This window comes from Falco naumanni, chromosome 11 (genome assembly GCF_017639655.2).
Source record: "Falco naumanni isolate bFalNau1 chromosome 11, bFalNau1.pat, whole genome shotgun sequence".
Taxonomy (NCBI): Eukaryota; Metazoa; Chordata; class Aves; order Falconiformes; family Falconidae; genus Falco; species Falco naumanni.
Window position 1 is genome coordinate 9,501,820 of NC_054064.1, and position 16,737 is coordinate 9,518,556.

Below are 16,737 nucleotides of genomic sequence, written 5' to 3' on the forward strand. Positions count from 1 at the left end.
GTGTGTGTGTGTACAGGTGCTGTATGTGAGAACAGGCAGTCTATGTGTGTGACGACAGGTGCTGTAGCTGTCTGTCTGTCTCTGTGTGTGTGAGGACAGGTGGTGTAGGTGTATGTTGGTGTCTGTGTGTGAGGACAGGTGCTGTGCCAGTGTGTGTGAGGACAGGCCGTGTGTTGGTGTGCCAGTGTGTGTGAGGACAGGCCATGTGTCAGGGTGTGTTTGAGGGCAGGGTGTGTGTGAGGACAGGCCACATGTCAGGGTGTGTATGAGGACAGGTGGTGTATCTGTGCTGGGGTGTGTATGTGAGCACAGGCAGGGTGTGTGTGAGGACAGGCAGAGCACTGGTGTGTGTGTCTGTGTGTGTAAGGACAGGCGCTGTGTGTCTCAGTGTGTGTGACAGGCGGTATATCAGTGTCAGGGTGTGTGTGTGTGCGCCTGTGTGAGGGCAGGCGGGGTGTGTGCGTGAGGACAGGCGGTGTGTGTCTCCGTGTGTGTGACAGGCGCTGTAGGTGTATGTGTGTGAGGAGAGGCAGGCTGTGTGTCAGCGTGTGCGTGAGCACAGGCGGGGTGTGCGTGAGAGGACAGGCGGTGTATCCGTGTCGGGGTGTTTCTGTGTGACTGTGTACACACACAAGCGTGTGTGTCTGCGAGTGAGCACAGGCAGGGAGTGCGTGTGCCTGTGAGCGTGTGTGAGCGCAGCCGGTGTGCCGGGGTGTGTGTACCGGTGCGCGCGCCCCCCGGCCGGCGCCGCCGCCTCACAGCCCGCGGGCGGGGCCGGCTCCTTCCCCTCCCGCCGCCGGCCGCTCCCCGCGCGGGCCCGCCCCGCCCCCCCGCTCCCCCCGCCCGGGCGACAGCCGGCGCGGCCCCTTTAATTCCCCCGCTCCCCTCCCCCGCCCGGCCGCTCCAGCCTCCATTTTCCAGCGGATCCGGCACCTGGAGGCGGCGGCGGGAGCGGCCCGCGCCCCGCACCCGGCCCCGTCCCGGGCATGGCCGCCAACATGTACCGGGTCGGAGGTAAGCGCCCGCGGGGGGCCCCGCGGCCCGGCCCGGCCCCGCCGCGCCTCCCGCCCCTCACCGCCTCCCGCGGGCGAGCGAGCGGCGCCCCGGGGGCCCGGCGGGCCGCGGTGGCGGGGCAGGCCTGGCCCGGCCGGGGGGGGGGGGGCGGCGGGAGCGGGGCAGGGGCCTGCGGGGCGGCCCGGCGCGGGGCTCGGCGGGTCCGGGGGAGCTCCGGAGCTGAGGGGCGGGGGGGGGGGGGGCGATGCGGGGCCGGGAGCGGCCTTGCGGGGCCGTGCGGGCCGGGGGTGCGGGGCTCGGCGGCCCGCGGGGCCGGCTGAGGGGGCCGAGGAGGCCGCGGGGGAGCGGCGGCGGCGGGGCGGGCGGGCTGGGGCCTGGGGCGGAGCGGCTGCCGCGGCGGGGGTCACACGAGGCTGCCGGGGCGGGGGCCGAGGAGCCGCGGGGAGCGGGAGCACAAAGATGGGCAGAGAGCGGCGGCGGAGCCGGGCTGGCGTGAGGCGCCCGGCCGGGCTCGGCCTCCCCGCCCGCCGCCGCCCGCCTGCGCCCCGGGGCTGCGCTCCTGCCCCCGTGTCCTTTGTTTTGGCTCACGTGAAGGGGAAGGAGGCAGCGGCGCTCGGGACTGCGTTCGGGGGATGTAAACCGAGGGTGGTCTGGCACGGATTTGCGCTCGGCCATTTTCCTCTATAAAAGCCGCCCCGTGGAGCTTCCTTCTCCCCAGGACTGTAGGATGTGCGGGAAGACGCTTTTGTGGGGATCCCGGCGTTTCAAAACGCCCTGTTCCTTGTGGAGTTCTTCAGAACCGGAGTAAAGTAAACAAGGGAAAAAAACACGGCGAAGGTGGCTAAGCCATCCCGCCTGGCTGCTCTCCATCGGCAACTACTTTCTGCTCTTTCCGCTTTTCTGGCCTGGCCTTACTTTGTGCTGTGAAAAATGTCACTTCTTTTGTCGCGTTGGTGCCTTTCCCTGGCCGCGCCGGGTTTCACGGAGGGGAGAGGTGCCTCTGCCTGTCCCGGCTTTGTCTCTGGGGCCGCTACGGGCTGGGTGCGCAGGCAGCGTCCTGTCCGCTTAGAGATGCTGAAGGATGAAGGGTGAGATGAGTTGTGGAAATTTACAGCTCGGTTCCTGGTGCGACTTGTGAAGGGAATTGTTTCCTGGAAATTACTGTTCGACATGTAACGTTTGAGACACAGGTCTGGTGTGGAACGTTCTCTCCAGTATTTTTTATGGCAAAACCTGTACTGTGCGCCCCATGGGCGGTGGGAAGTGATCTCTGGAGATCTCTAGGCCAGCCTCCTGCTAGAAGCTGTCCCGGTAGGGCAGGGTGCTCAGGGCCGTGTCCAGCCCGCTTCCTAGTATATCTTAAGGATGGCGATGCCACCCCGGCTTCGGGCCCTGTCCGGTGTTGACCACCGTGCACGTGGCAAATAATTCTTTCCGTGTGCCTGGTTGGATTTTCTCCTGTTTCAGCTGGTGTCCCTTGTCCCTCGGCCTATCCTTGCGCATCTCTGAGAAGAGTCTGGCCCTGTCTGCATGCCACCTCCCGCTCAGGAGCTGCAGACAGCAGGAACATCTCCCCAGAGCCCCTCTCATTCCCAGGCTGACCTAACCTGCCGCTGCTCTCTGCCTTTCTTTCCACACCCCATGCCTCCAGCTGACCCACCTTTGTGGACTCTGCTGGACTCTTTCCCGTATGTCACTTGAGCTGGGGAGCCGAAGCTGGACCCAGCTCTCCAAATGGTCTTAGGAGTGCTGAGCAGAAGGGCAGGATGTGTCCCCTTGCCCTGCCGGCTGTGCTCCGGCTAAGGCGGCAGGGCTGGCTGCCCTTGTTGCCAGGGTGTGCTGCTGGCTCCTGGGCAATGTGCTGGCTTACCAGGTGCCTTCTGATGGAGACACTATGCCAGCAGCCTTACCCCCCACCTCAGGCATGGGGCTTCACTCTAGCTAGAGTTGAACTTTCTGAGGTTTTTGTCAAGCCATTCTCCAGGTTGTTGAAGTCTCTCTGATTAGTAGCCCTGCCCTCCAGCAAGCGTGCTTTCCCCAAGTCCCCAAACTTTGGAGAGTGTACTCTAGTCCCTCTCCAGGTCATCAAAAAACTTCTAAGCAGGGCTGGCCCCAGTGTTGATCCTCAAGGGATGCCATTAGTAACCGGCAGCCAGGTGAAGGCTGCAGCTGCTGATGGCAGTCCCTTGAGCTTGGTGTTCCAGACAGTTTTCTTCCCACCATTATTGTCCCGTTATCCAGGCTGCTCCTCTGCACTTTGGTTTGAAGGCTGTAGTGGGAGACTTAGCGTGGCCTTTGACACAAAGTCAAGGTGTCCAGCACCCCCTGCTCTCCCCTCAGCCACGGAGCCCATATTTGCTTCCCAGAAGGGGAGTCGGGTTAGTCTGGCGTGATTTGCCTGTGTTATATCCATTTTGGCTGGTCTCTCAGTCACCTTCTTGTCCCTTCTGTACTTGGAAATGTTGTTTGGGATTTGCTTCGTAACCTTTTTGGGCAGAGGGTGAGGCAGCTGGCTGATAGCCAAGGTTACAGTGCTCTGTTATTGTACATATGGATGAAGTCTTGATTTGACATATTACCAAGATCAACATACGGATGGATGCAGCTGTTTCTGTGTGAGCACTCTGTTTGGCCTGAGCCGGAGGAGTTTGTGTTATTGAATTGTTTCTGACCTCTGGTGCTGGTATCTCCCACTAATGGTTTTGTGCACTGAAGTTCTGTGTGAACTCCAGGGCAGGATTAAATCCTGAATGGGATTTGTGCATAGTCATTTCATACACTTCCCACTGGAAGGCAAACATTCAGCAGATAATCTGTTATTATTCTTGTGGCTACCAAATTGTGTTGTGTGAACTCCAGACCTAACAGCTGCCAAGAGCAGCTTGCTCACTGTAGATCGATAACGCTCCTAGAAGTATACGTTGACTCAGAAAGGATGGTCGTCATCACTTTTGGCCTAATCACGAAACACTGGATTTTTGTCTTCAGAAGCCAGTAGGTGAATTGCTCATCTCTGACATAGGCTGATATTAAATGCATAGTTGACAGCTCTTCCAGAAGACATGAAGTGTCTTGCTCTCATGTTGACATGCGGTAGTTCCTGGATAGAGGAGCCGAGGAGCCTGTGCTATGGAGGCCCAAAGTGACATGCAAGTCTTCTCTGTTCTGTGGCAGAGCGAGCATGCTGGGAGGGGGGGGGGGGGGGGGGGGGACGGGACACGGGACATGACAACACACGGGACATTAGAAGCTGCCGTTTGAGTGGCTGTAAGTCTCTGTAGGTAAATTGACTGCTGGTGTCAGGTCCGCTTACAGAAAGCAACTGGTTCTCCTGGTTCCTACCAAGTTTCTGCTGGTACGTTTCTGCTGGGGAAGGGGGTGGCGTTCAATACAAATGGGGCTCTCCCAAGCTAGCATGGTTCACAGAACGTGAAGCTTCTTAAATGTGTAGGGAAGATGCCAGGGTATCAAATTCCAAAATGAAGTATGGCATCTTATTTGTTGTCCAGAAGGAAATCCTGGAATCACCTGTCTCCAGGGTAGTAGAAGTGAAGATCTTAACAGCTGCCACACAGCCATGAAATAAATGGCAGCATGAGGAGAGTGTGGGCTGCTGTGGCTTGGAAGGAGTCATGGTGGGCTGGCCTGCTGCTCCATGGAGTGGACTGGCAGTCTGCACGATTGCAGGCCGTGTGGGAATGTTGGATAAACACCAGATCTCAGAAGCTTGGGACCTCTGAGCTGGAATTTGGGGCCTCTGATGAAAAAATGCATGTGGGAGAGAGATGTTCATTGTTCTAGCTGGTGCCAGGCTCTGCTTTCAGGAGAGTGCTGTGTCAGCTGCCTGGAAGAGAACAGGTCATCTCAGTATCAAGAGACTTTCCAACAGCTATTCTGTCTCCACCTTCTCCGGAAGAGTTGAACTGTAGTGTGACAAGTATTCCTTCAGTGGTGGCAATTGATCGAGCCCCGCTGCAGGTTTGTGCCCCTCTGGCATTCCCTTGATGCAGTGAGACAATGATTTTTGCATTTCCATCTTGCACTGATTTGAGGAACTTAAAATTTTTCCACCTTCCCTCCTCCTCACTCTTTGTTTTTTCCTGGATTATTTTTAATCTGCATCAGCTACCCGATCTGGTTCACTGTGGGACTGTGTGAACAGCTGAATGGGCTCAGTGGGAGGGCTGGGAACAAGGGGACGGGAAAAGAAAGGAGAGGAAGGATGGAGGAAGAACTACTGAAGCCCAACACTTTTGCTGAGACAAATGTCAGTTTACGCTTTTAGGTGAAAAGCCTTTTATGTGTTCTCAACTTTTAAGTTACCTCCTTGTTTGGGAGCATACTCGGCTACAAAATTATCACTGATTTTAAGACTATGGTATGTTTAAGGTATGTTTAAATGGCATCAGGAGATACACTCACAGGTCAGTCAGGCACATACATACTAGCTGCATCTAACATGTTTAAAGTAAGTGGAATTATGACTCCACAGTGCCTGTCATGGGCACCTAAGATTCCCAGCAGCTTTCTTCCAGTGTGCTCGAGACTGAAGCTCTACAACTTGGTGGAGTTATTTCTCACTCACTTGATTAGACCTGGTAGTGGTGTGCCTGTCTGCACTGCAGTCATACTTCACATTTCAACATAGCTATCCCCAAAGTTTTTAAGAATGGCAGCATGACATCATCTCCCTGTTATTATAGGCTGTTATTAATGCATAGCTGGGGACCGTGGTTTGACCTGCCCCCAATCCTGTTACATACCCCTGTTTGGCATCTACACTCTTGTGGCGGCGTGTGACTTGAATGAGAGCTGTGAGCAGATGGGTGCATGGGTCCCCTTGGCGTCACGGTGATGTCAGTAGTAATTTTCTGTGCTTTCTGTGGTAAAGGACTGAGGTACAGAGTTATTGAGGAAGCTTGCACAGAAGTGTGGTGTTGAGGCCAGAGCTGAAGGATTTAATTCAGATCATTTAACTGCAGGGGCATGTGTAAACCCTCTCCTGTCCTCTTGCATGGTTATCTGTGTGGATGTATTTTGGATTGCAGGAGGGGTTACTGTGGGATGTTTTTGTTTTGGTTGTGTTTGTTGGTTTGGTTTTGGTGTTTTTTTTTTTTTTTTTTTTTTTTTAACTAACTTTGAACTGTAGTGGAGTATTTGAAGGTAGCCTGAGCTGAGAGCGCATTTAGTGGAGAGTGGTATTAAATAACCAGTAAAGAAAATAAAAATAAGCATTCATTCTTGCAGCTTACTAGTAGGTTTCTGCAGTCATTTTCCCTGATAAATGTAGGACAGGTTCTAGCTTATCACCTTTCAGCAACAGCCAGGCAATGAGTTTCTTCATCTTTCCTTTCATCGTAGTTATACACATTTATGTTCTTGTGGTTTACAGTCTTCCTTTCCTTTTCTCCCCCGTATCGGCCTGCTTCACTAGCTTCATTAGCTGGCTGGTAACGGGGAAGCGTCGCGTGGTGAGGAGCATTGTCAGCCAGCTTAAGTGTGTCTGGGGGCTAGACCTACAACCATGGTGTCTGCACGTGCTCAGCGCGTCTGTAATAGCTGTAAAGCTCATTGCAGCTGGCAAAACAGAGGGACAGTGCTAAGCTTGCTCCTGCCAAGGGGGGACTCTGCCTTCCCCTGGCAGGGTGGTGCTCGCCTCCTGCCTCCTCTCCTGTTTCTTGGCTCCCTCTTTGGCCAGGTGGCTGCTGCTGGCCCCTTAGAAAGTCAGCGCAGTGACAGTGACATTTTCTGCTGGGTTAGTGAGTTTAAGCAGTTCCTGGGCTGGTGCATGGGAGGCTGTGCCAGGCCGGCCTGGGGTAGGGGGACACAGCAGAGCTGGGACAGGGGACACACAGCTGGTCTGTGGCAGGGCTGGGGTGGGGGGACACAGCAGAGTTGAGACAAGGAACACACAGATGGTCTGTGGCAGGGCTGGGACAGGGGACACGCAGCCAGCCTGTGGCAGGGCTGAGGCCAAGGGAACACAAATGACTTGTGGCAGGACTGAGGCGGGGGATACACAGTTGGCCTGTGGCAGGACTGTGGGGGGGATACAACACAGCAGGGCTGGGGTGGGGGGACACGGCCGGCCAGCAGCAGGGCTGGGGTGGGGGGACACAGCCGGCCAGCAGCAGGGCTGGGGTGGTTTGGTGGGCAGCCGAAGCGGCAGGGCCTGCATGCTGCCTTACTCCTTGGCGGCCCTCTGTGCCCGTCCCTGTCCCTCTTGTTTGCATGTTTTGCCTTTCAGTGATGGCAAATAGAAGACACTTGATAAATTGTGGAAGAGGGACTTTCAAACTCTTTAAGCATTGCCTTTTGTTTAACTATTGAGATTTTGGGTGATTGTAAGAGAATTTCCTTTCAATTGCGTGTGGTTGTTTTTCAAGCAACTTTTGATGTTTAAACATCCTAACTTTAAATAAAGATTACTTCATCTCTCCCTAGTAGGAGAAGAGAATAAAGTGGTTGCTGTTATTTGGTTTTACTTTGATTTATAAACTGTTCCTGAGCCGTTTGGGGTTGCTTGAGAGTATGGCTATGAGCTGTTTGAGCTTGCCTCCTCCTAGTTCTGCATGTCTTCTGGCAACAAGTGATCTGTTAAGTCAGTGTTACTTCTGCACCAAGTAAGGAGTTTTTATACTGTGTTTTACTGCTTTGCTAGATCATTATTTTATTAAATCCCTGAACAGGTAAGTGACTGAGCCCTTCAGATGCTTTGCCTGTTTCCCCATGAGGTTTAGATAACTGGAACTGTTGGGAAAGGTACTCTTGTAAGATACTACAGTTCTAGGTCTTTAGGATCTTGGAGCCCTTTGCTGTAGATGTAATATACAAAGAGGCCCTGCTTCAAAGTGTTGTTTGGGGTTTTTTTTGAGTCTGATATGATTCCTCCTCTCCTCTTTACTTGTAAAACCAAATTTGGCAGGACCTGTGAAGCACCAGTGAGGCTTTCAGGCAGTGTAGCCCAGCCCAGAAGGAGCCATGCACATGTTCTCCTTTTCTAGCTCTTTGGCTGGATCATCTTTGGGAAGGAGAAGTGTTCCTGAGATAATTTTTACTTGACATTGATCAATGAAGTAGAGCGAAGAAGTTAGTTGGCAGCTTTGAAGTGAGTTTGCAAGTAAAAGAAAAAAAATCTAGGCTTCTCCAGTCTTTTACATGTGTGTTACTCGCAAGCTGTTTAGTCTTGGGTGGTGCCTGGGATTTCACAGCTCTGGTTCCATGTGTTGCCAGATCACCAATCATGATCTGTGTCAGATGTGGTCCATGGTAATGTGTCTGTTAAATTGCACGTGATGTGCTCTGTTTAATTTGGGGACTTCATGCTTTTATGCAAGGTGTAGGAGGATAGACTATACTTGACCAAGCATAAAGTTAGTGTGGTGTGAGCAGATGATTCCTGATTCAGCACAGAGCTTATCCTTACAGAGTTAAGTTGTCAACATGTGAGCAAATTTGAACCAGCCAAGTGAGACAGCTTCTGTGGATGTTTTTCCCTGGTAAGCCTGTCGATTTAAGCAACGCCTGCTTGCAGACACTTGCTACTGTCTCACATTGCTTCCTTAGCTGGACTGGCACAGCTTGGCGTGGCTGTGGAGCGAAGCAGCAAAGCACATTGGGTTCGTTGGGAGACAGTGTTTTGACCCCCGTGAGTTCCTGATCAGATTTACCATGTGCGTGCCTGCCTCCAAGGAGAAGCTGTCACAACCTGAGGGGGTGGTATGAGAGGGCGGGGGATGAATCAGCTTCACTGGCACTCATGTTTGAAGAAACATCTGCAAAACTATGGCAGGAGTTTATACTTCATCCATGCTTTACATTGTGAGGCCGTGATGTTTCTGATCTGGCACCGAAACCCTTACCTCTGGACTTAATATGCTGTTGTACCACAGCCTAAGCAGTTAATCCACCTTTCCTAACTGAAGTGGAACATTGCTTTTAAACAAATAAACCAACCCAAACGAAAAACTGCAGTTGTTGTTTCTTGACAGTGATACAAGACTTGGTGTCTTGTTTTGCAGCTCTTGAGATACTTGCAAAGAACGTGAAGCTGATTTCTTGTCATCTTATGAACTGCCAAAATATCTTTTGGAAAATAATGGGGTTTTTTTGTCTGTGCTTAGCAGTAAGAATTGCAATGGAATAGGCAGTTCTCTTGCCTTCTAGAGAAGATTATGAGGGTGCAGTTTGAGGATACTCCTCTCCCATGCTTCCCTCCCTGCCCCCCAACTCCTCCATGATTTAAGGAGTTCTCTCGGTCCTAGTTCCTCTGTTTGCTCAAGTGTTTCTCTGGCTCTTCTGTAAATTAGACCATCCTGGTCTTCCCTTACAACCCAGCTTTGGGGAAAGGCCTTTCTGTTTTTTAAGCCTGGACTATTTCCCTGAACTGGTTAATGGTATTGCCCCTCAAAGAGTTGCACTGGTGCAGCTGAAATTACATAGGCTTGCAACTTTTCTATTGCAGAAAATATTTGTATAGCTACATCCTTGGCAAATGAAGTGGCAGAAGAGGTAATACAGAACAGGCTTTGTGTCCAGAGAACTTTAAATCATGCCTGGATATCTCATGTAAAGTGAAGAATAAAAACAGTGGTTCTCCAGGTATATTCAGTGTGTGCTTGTCCTGCAGAAATCTGGAGGGAGTTGACTTAGTGAACCTAAAGAGGGTCAGTGCCACATGCAAGCGTGCCTCAGTTATAGCTGGTATATTGGGAATGGATTAATTGAAATGGGTTTCCTTGTACTGCCATATAATTGATTTCTGGCAGCAGAATTGCTTCTTTATCCTCAGGGTAGTACTTTGGAAGCTTAATTTTATTTCCAGGATTCTCACAAATTCTCTTTTCAAGTCTTGTTTGTACACAGTTGCCCTACCTTACCTTTTAAGCCGACATCCCTAGTAGCAGTTACTTCAGTGTGGCATAGTTCTTGTCTAAGAAGTGACCTGTGATGTACAGCTGACACCCGTAACCTCTTTTTCACAAGTGCCAGCATATTGCTGTCCTTTGTTTTTTTCCACAGGTGGTCTGCAACTAAATACAGCCAACAGTGCTGTGAGGAACAGAAATAAGGACGTTGACTTCATCTAAAATTCGTGTTCTTTCTTCCATGAGGTGGTTCTTCCCTTCTGCACCCAGTCCTTTGTAGTTTCACGCTTTTACTGGGAAAGGTACCGTATGTAGGAACTCTGGGCCTTGTCCAGAACGGAGATCTTAAGTCCCTAGATTGTTGCTGCTAGGCAGAATACCTGCCACCTTCCCCCGCAGAGAGGGTAAACATTAGGGAACACAGCTGGTCATAATGAATCAGATCAGGAGTTAATCGAGCCCAGGACCTGCCTTCTATGGCACTAATAATAGAGGTGTTAAGAGGCGCTAAGAGAAGCGAGCACCTTTGATAATTCCCCCAAACACTGCAGAATCTCCAGTGAATTGCTTTAAAACCTAGTCCATTAATTGTTTCTGAAATAGGAACCATTTCATATCCCTAATTGTCTGTCTTGCATTTCTCGCTTTCTCTTGTAGTTTTTAGTATCTATGTTTTTAAGATAGGGAACAGTGGTCAGAACTTAATTATCTTTGAGACTTCTGTCCCTCTGTGAAATGTTTTAAATCAAACAAAGGGTTCAGGAGTTAATAGGGAAGAACTAATGACTGGATAATGGAGTTGCATAAACCTTGTTTCACTAAGAATCGGACAAAAAAATGGTATGAGGTAGCTGAACAGGAATTTTTCTTTCCCCCTTTGACATGATAGAAAACAAAGAACAGAAGACCTTTGGGAAGTTCCAAATCCCTTAATGTTTCAGAGTTTAAATGGGATTGAGAATTTTCAGTCTGTCCAAGCAAGTTGCATGTCTTAGAGACTTAAATGTTTTTTTTTTCTCTAAAAAGGTAGAAAATACTTCTTAGCTCGAGTTGTGTACTGTGTGGTAGATACTTGAGTTCTTGTTTGTAACCATTACAGGTCCTTTAGAGGTTTGGTTTTGGGTTTATTATTATTATTATTTTTTTAGTGTGTCTTACTACCTGGGAAGAGCTTGCACTGATAGAAGTTTGTATCAGCGTTTCTGTAGCTCTGTGCATAATCTGTAGTCCTGTTACATGGACCTTGGTATGAATTGCTTCTACTTTAGGGCTATGGTTTGGGGAATATTGAACCTGGCTTTTTGGAGGCAAGACAGAATAACTGATATGTAGGTTTCATCTCAAAACAGCCAAGTTATTTTGGCTGTCCCCTTCCAGATACAAGTTCTGCACATTTGGAAGAAAATGTAATGTGAACATTTTGTTTACCGTATGAATGTGCTCAAGAAACAAGGGCAAAGCTAGCGTGATTTAACTGGGCTATCTCAACCTATCCCTACTAAATTTAGTGATCATTTGCTGTCAACTGTATGGAGTGGAGATTTATGCAGGAGATGGCACTTGCTTTTGCTGTGTCCCTCACTAAATGATTATAGGTATTTCAGATCCTTGTGTGCTTGAGTTCTGGCTCCATTTCCACTCACTTTTTTTAAGGAGTTGAGCAGTAGTAGTGGTGTTGCCTATAGCGCAGCAAGCTGAGGATGAGGCAGCATGTATCCTATGCACGCAGTAGCCACAAATACTGCTGTTCAGTAAATGCAAACCGAACTTGTGCTGACAGTATATCTGTTAATACCTCTGTGGATCTGTGAAAAGACATTAATTGTAAATAACCTGTTCATGCATACTGCTAGGTATACTGCATTTCTGTTTCGGTTCTGCATTTCTGCTAATGAAAATACTGTGCTGGTAAGGCTTTCTCTCTTGAAACTGTATCTGTGCTGTAACTAAACATTTCATCAGGTGACAGCTGCTGTGAGTGCTGCTGTTTTTTGAACAGCCGGAAGGCAATGGGACCTGGGCTCTGCCAGGTGAGATTGCTTGACTTGTTAGGCTGAAAGCAGTGTAGCCTCTCCAGCCTCCTCTTTCATGAGAACGTAGACCACGAGGTTTTGTGTTATCTAAAATGAAAAGTGAGTGACAGTTTCAGGACCAAGCTGCTGAATAAAAGCTGGAGTTTACTGAAAGAAACTGGCCCAAAGTTGAATTTGAAACCCAGAGTATGAGGAGGCATATGTTTCCCGTAAGAGAAGTAAGCAGGTCATCATAAGTTTATGCACTCTCTTGACACTCATCTTTAATTCAGGGAAGCAGCTTTGTGGATTGAGCAGGGGAAATATTTGCAACTGTGAAGTTCTTTATCACATGTGTGGAAATGCACGTTGTACCCAACAGTGGTAGTAAGTGTGGGCAGAAGGCGGCTTCAGCCTCCTTTGTGTACTGAGTACATCTGTAGCTAATACAGTGCACGGTGTGTAAGTCTTTCTGGATGTAAGGTAGGTAGTATTCAGCGAGGTCAGTCCTCAGAAAGTGCTTGTAGCTTGAAAGGCAAATGTAAGTTAGGAAGGATAAAAATACTTTTGAGCATTTTTGCAACTTGATCACCTAAAAGCCTATAAGGTTGTTAGGTAGCTCAGACATGCCTAATCTTATAAATATATGACCTCTAGACAGTGTGTGTTCTTTCTTTTGCAGTACTCCCTCCTGAGTTTGTTTTCTGCAGACCGATGGTAGACTTAATCAACAGCTGACATGAAGAGGGCAGAGGGGGAAGCTATTTTGCAGTAATGTCTTAAAAGCATATGAGAGCCAAAAAAAATTCTGTTATGTTTAGTGCTAATTGAGAACAACTCTTTTACTGCCTTTGTGGAACACTTCCATCTTCTGTGGCCTGTAGGCAGTCATTCTAGATTTAGTTAGTTGCTGCAAGTGTGCTTGTGTCTGTGTGTTCTGGTGGTTTAGTACCTGTATGATACAGCATTGCTTTCTAGAAAGTTGTGCGTATTCTCAATTTCAGAAGAAAAAAGTGGGATATAAAGGCCTTCTGCATAGGTTTATGTTAGGCGGCTACTTCTGCTCTATAACAGCATAGGCAAGAGGAAGAAATGAATCTTAATTGTGAGTCAGAAGGTAGTCATATGTGTGATGGTCCTTACTGTCTTGTGGTATTGGCACACGCTCCTCAGTCGTGGTTTTAGCCTGATCACAGGTAATTCTGTAATGTGGATAAGTGATGCAGTTAATTACAGTCATGATGTGGATGCGTGGCTGATTATTTCGGGGATTGTGAGTTTAAGCTGTAAGCTGTTGTGAAGGTATGGGATTGAATCTCCAGCTCTTCTGTTCAGGCAGTTGGGCGGTGAGGGGTGAGCTTCACGTGTTTCATGGTGGTTGCTGTTTGTAAGGAGACGTGCCGCGCTTGTGGGATGCAGAGTGGCTAGGCTAGCCCTTTTCTTCTGTCGTGTAAGTAGGAAAGCCAGTAAATTAGCAAGGATAGACAGTCTGTTGTGTTTGAAGGGCCTGACTTCTTGTTTTGCTTGCTATCAGGCTCCATTTTTCTGTCTCTGGACCTTTTTTTTTTCTTTTAGAGTACTCTTTCCTTCCTGTTCTGTGGTAGGAGCTGAGATGCATGTCTTCCTGTTGTTTAAAGTTTGGTTTTTTTTTTTAAAGTTAATTTTGTTGTTCCCCATCCTCTCTTTCAGCCCAGGGCACAGAGACTCTGACAGCTGTGCACAGAGAGGATGACTCCCATTGGCAGCTGGATTGTTGGGAGCCTGTGGAGGGTTCCTGTGATCCAGCGTGTGTAGTTGTAGCTACTGTCGCAAAAGCAAACAGGGAATAGTGTTAGCTGGGTAGGTGGTATGAGACGGATGCACTTCCATGGCGTGGGAGGGAGCTGGAGATGAAGGGGAAGTGCTGCACCAGGGGAGAGTAGGTGTTTCGGAGTGCAGGGGTCAATGGAGCATGGTGCTGTACCTCCTTTAAACACAGTGAGTGAGAAGCTAGCTTTTTCATTGCTGCTTGAACAATTCTAGAGGAGTGCTCTTACCTGCTAAAGCATCAGGTTGGAGAGTGGTTTGTTAAAATTAAATTTCCTTGTTGTATGTGTGGCACAGTAAGTAACTAGTGTTTCTGTGCAGGACAGCATTTTAATTTAGTGAAAGCATTTAAAATCTCTATGAAAAATGCAAATTACTCCCCTTTGATCTGCTCACATTCTGTTTTATGTGATTTGCAGCGTGGCCTGCATAACTTGCAGAGAAGAAGAAACCCTTTTCCAGGTAATTTGAGTAATGAGAAATAGGTCTCCATTAGTTGCATAGCTACTGGTGAAATGCTCAACATGGTTGTGGGATTAGTCTAAAACATGGATGAGATGTACTGGGCTGTGCATTTGTGACATGGTGAAGTCATCAAGCACTGGTCTATATGCATTTCTACACTGTGTCATGTGTCGGCTCTTGAAGCATCCCGTGGGACAGCTTCAGTTTTGCCTTTCTGCCAGCAGTGTGCAGTGGGCTGTTTTATGTGAGGTTGGTTTGCAGTTGCTGATCATGGGAGTGTGGGATTGGGGATGTTCCTGCTGCTGAGCAAAACAACGCTTTGGGGGTTTATTTATTCAAAACTGTTGGATACCACCGTGAGCTATTCTTTGGTAAATCATTCATTTGTGATAAACTTTCTTTAAATCCATGCCAGGATTTACAATTGATAAACTGTAGTTACATGAAAAATGGAGTTAATGTTCACTTGAGGTAGAAAATGCGTCTGTGAGAACAATATATGCACATATGTGCACACAAAAAAGCTGTTAGAAAAATGACGTGAGCTATGAACATTTGTAACAGTCACCTGAAACCCGTGGATTTAAAGATGACAGAGATTGACATTTTCTTTAGTTTTCATTTTTAATTTTCTGTCACAGTATTCACAAACAAGATTTTGGACCGGTCTCAGCCGAAGTGAAGTGAGGGGTAGTCGGTTGTGTTGGGAGTAATGAGAGCGGTGGAGGGAAAGAACTTGTCCTTTCTTTGTGCTATAACCGTTTCCTGCACCTGTTTCCCGTCTGTCACTCTGGCCCCCTGCTTAGTCTACTCAGTGGTTTTCCATTGTTCTATACCAATTATCTAATTGACACGAATTATTGCTCCATGTATCACAATCCCTCATCTTCTTTTGAATGTCATTAATTTGTGTTTTTGCTTCAAATTTGGCCAAGGCCAATTGAATCTTTGTTGGGTTTGGGGTTTGATTATGGACCTTCAGAACCATAAGAGGGACCTTATCTTCTTGATGACCTTCCACCGGGATTGTGGTAAACTGCATTTCCTGGATTATTCTCTGTGTAAGGAGTGTAATACAGGGAATCAAGCACGGGACTATTAGCAGCCCTAAGAACAACCCTCTGGTTATGACTCCCAGTCTTTTCTACCGCTCGCCCCCAAGGGCTGACTGTCATATCTTATCCATATTAAATCCATTCGAAGTCTGTACAGGTACACGTGCAATCTTTTTCATCTCCCTTACCAGCTCATTCACTGCTTTTCCTTCATCATCTATTTCTAAGCAACGATTAGTAAGGTTAAATTTACCACATACCCCTCCTTGTGCTAATACATAGTCTAATGCTAGATGGTTCTGGTATGTTGCAGTTCGCAGGTTTGCATTCTGCTTAGCTAATAAATTTAGAGCATCTCCTGTCTTATTCACTACTATTTCCACAACCGCTTGCAGCCTAATAATTCTGTTAAGCAGATATATATATAAGGGTATGGTAGCCCCAAGATCCATACTCAGCCCAGGTGGCTGGGTCATAATATTCTGTTATCCTTTCTGGGGGCCATTCATTTTCTTTCCAATTCCCTATTTGTAAACTTTGTCGTGCCCTTCTTAATTCTTCCATTTCTGTATATATAGGTACCCCCAGTCTCTCTCCTTGGGCAGTGGGTAATAGGAAGAAGCTGGGCCTGATTGTCCCTAATACACATGATCCCGTACAATTTTTAGGCAACTCGGCATATGCTAGCTTACCACAGATCCAATAATACCCATCGGGGGCTGGTCACCCATGCGGTATTTGGCTACCATTTGTCCAATTTTCAGGTTTCCCGGCATTACTTGAGGACTTCCTCAGGAGGTCCAGTGTGATACTGTCTCATTCCATTCATATCCTTCCTCACAGACTAAATCACCCACCAATTTTTTCCCATTTTGGTTTTGCCAGCAGGTTCTCCCGATTATGCTTGTTTGTAACACCCATTGTGTCTTTCTGTTACCCTCTGCTGGCTTCCAAATTTTGGGATTCAAGATGTTTGCTTTCATCGACTCCCAAGGCCAGCGGTCCCCTTGGTTAGTTCCTCCACAAACAAAACAGTTTGTCACATTTAATGCTGTTGCAATGTTTTTCACTAGATTTACAAACACATTCTTAGCAATGGTTGGAATCTCATACTTATCATGAAGTGGAAACGGGAGCTAAAAAGAGTGGAACAATAAATGTTTTGCGGCAGATTTTCTAGCGTTTTCTATAATCCTTATATCCAGGATTACCCTGGGATCTGCCCCTTTTCCATAAATTTTTAGACCGTGTCTGGTTCGGTTCCTGCTTTTCCAGTCACCTGGGTTGATGATTTTAAGATTCACAGGATTACAGGTTTGGCCATTGCAGCTCGATGGTGCTTCGACCTTACTAAATTTTACGTTGGGACGGCCGCCCCCACAATGTGATTCGTATCCCAACAGACACATCCCCACCCTCTTCTTCCACAAAGGTGATTGGATTGGTACCTGGCGGTACTTGATGAAAGCAGATAATCAGGTCTCATCTGACACTGTCCCCACCCAGGGTATATATACT

At 48.3% G+C, this 16,737-nt stretch overlaps 1 protein-coding gene across 4 annotated transcripts in view; it reads left to right on the plus strand.

Moving 5' to 3' along the window:
• Positions 1-864: 864 nt before the first annotated feature.
• MTA1 (metastasis associated 1) overlaps positions 865-16,737 on the plus strand; it is a 94,205-nt gene continuing 78,332 nt past the window's right edge. For 3 of the 4 annotated variants that reach the window (XM_040610129.1, XM_040610130.1, XM_040610131.1), the window contains exon 1: positions 868-1,014. In XM_040610129.1, the coding sequence (XP_040466063.1) occupies positions 987-1,014 (28 nt within the window). In that variant the 5' untranslated portion in view covers positions 868-986. Of the gene's footprint in view, positions 1,015-16,737 lie in introns of all 4 variants that reach the window. The other variant, XM_040610132.1, reaches the window with a different exon arrangement.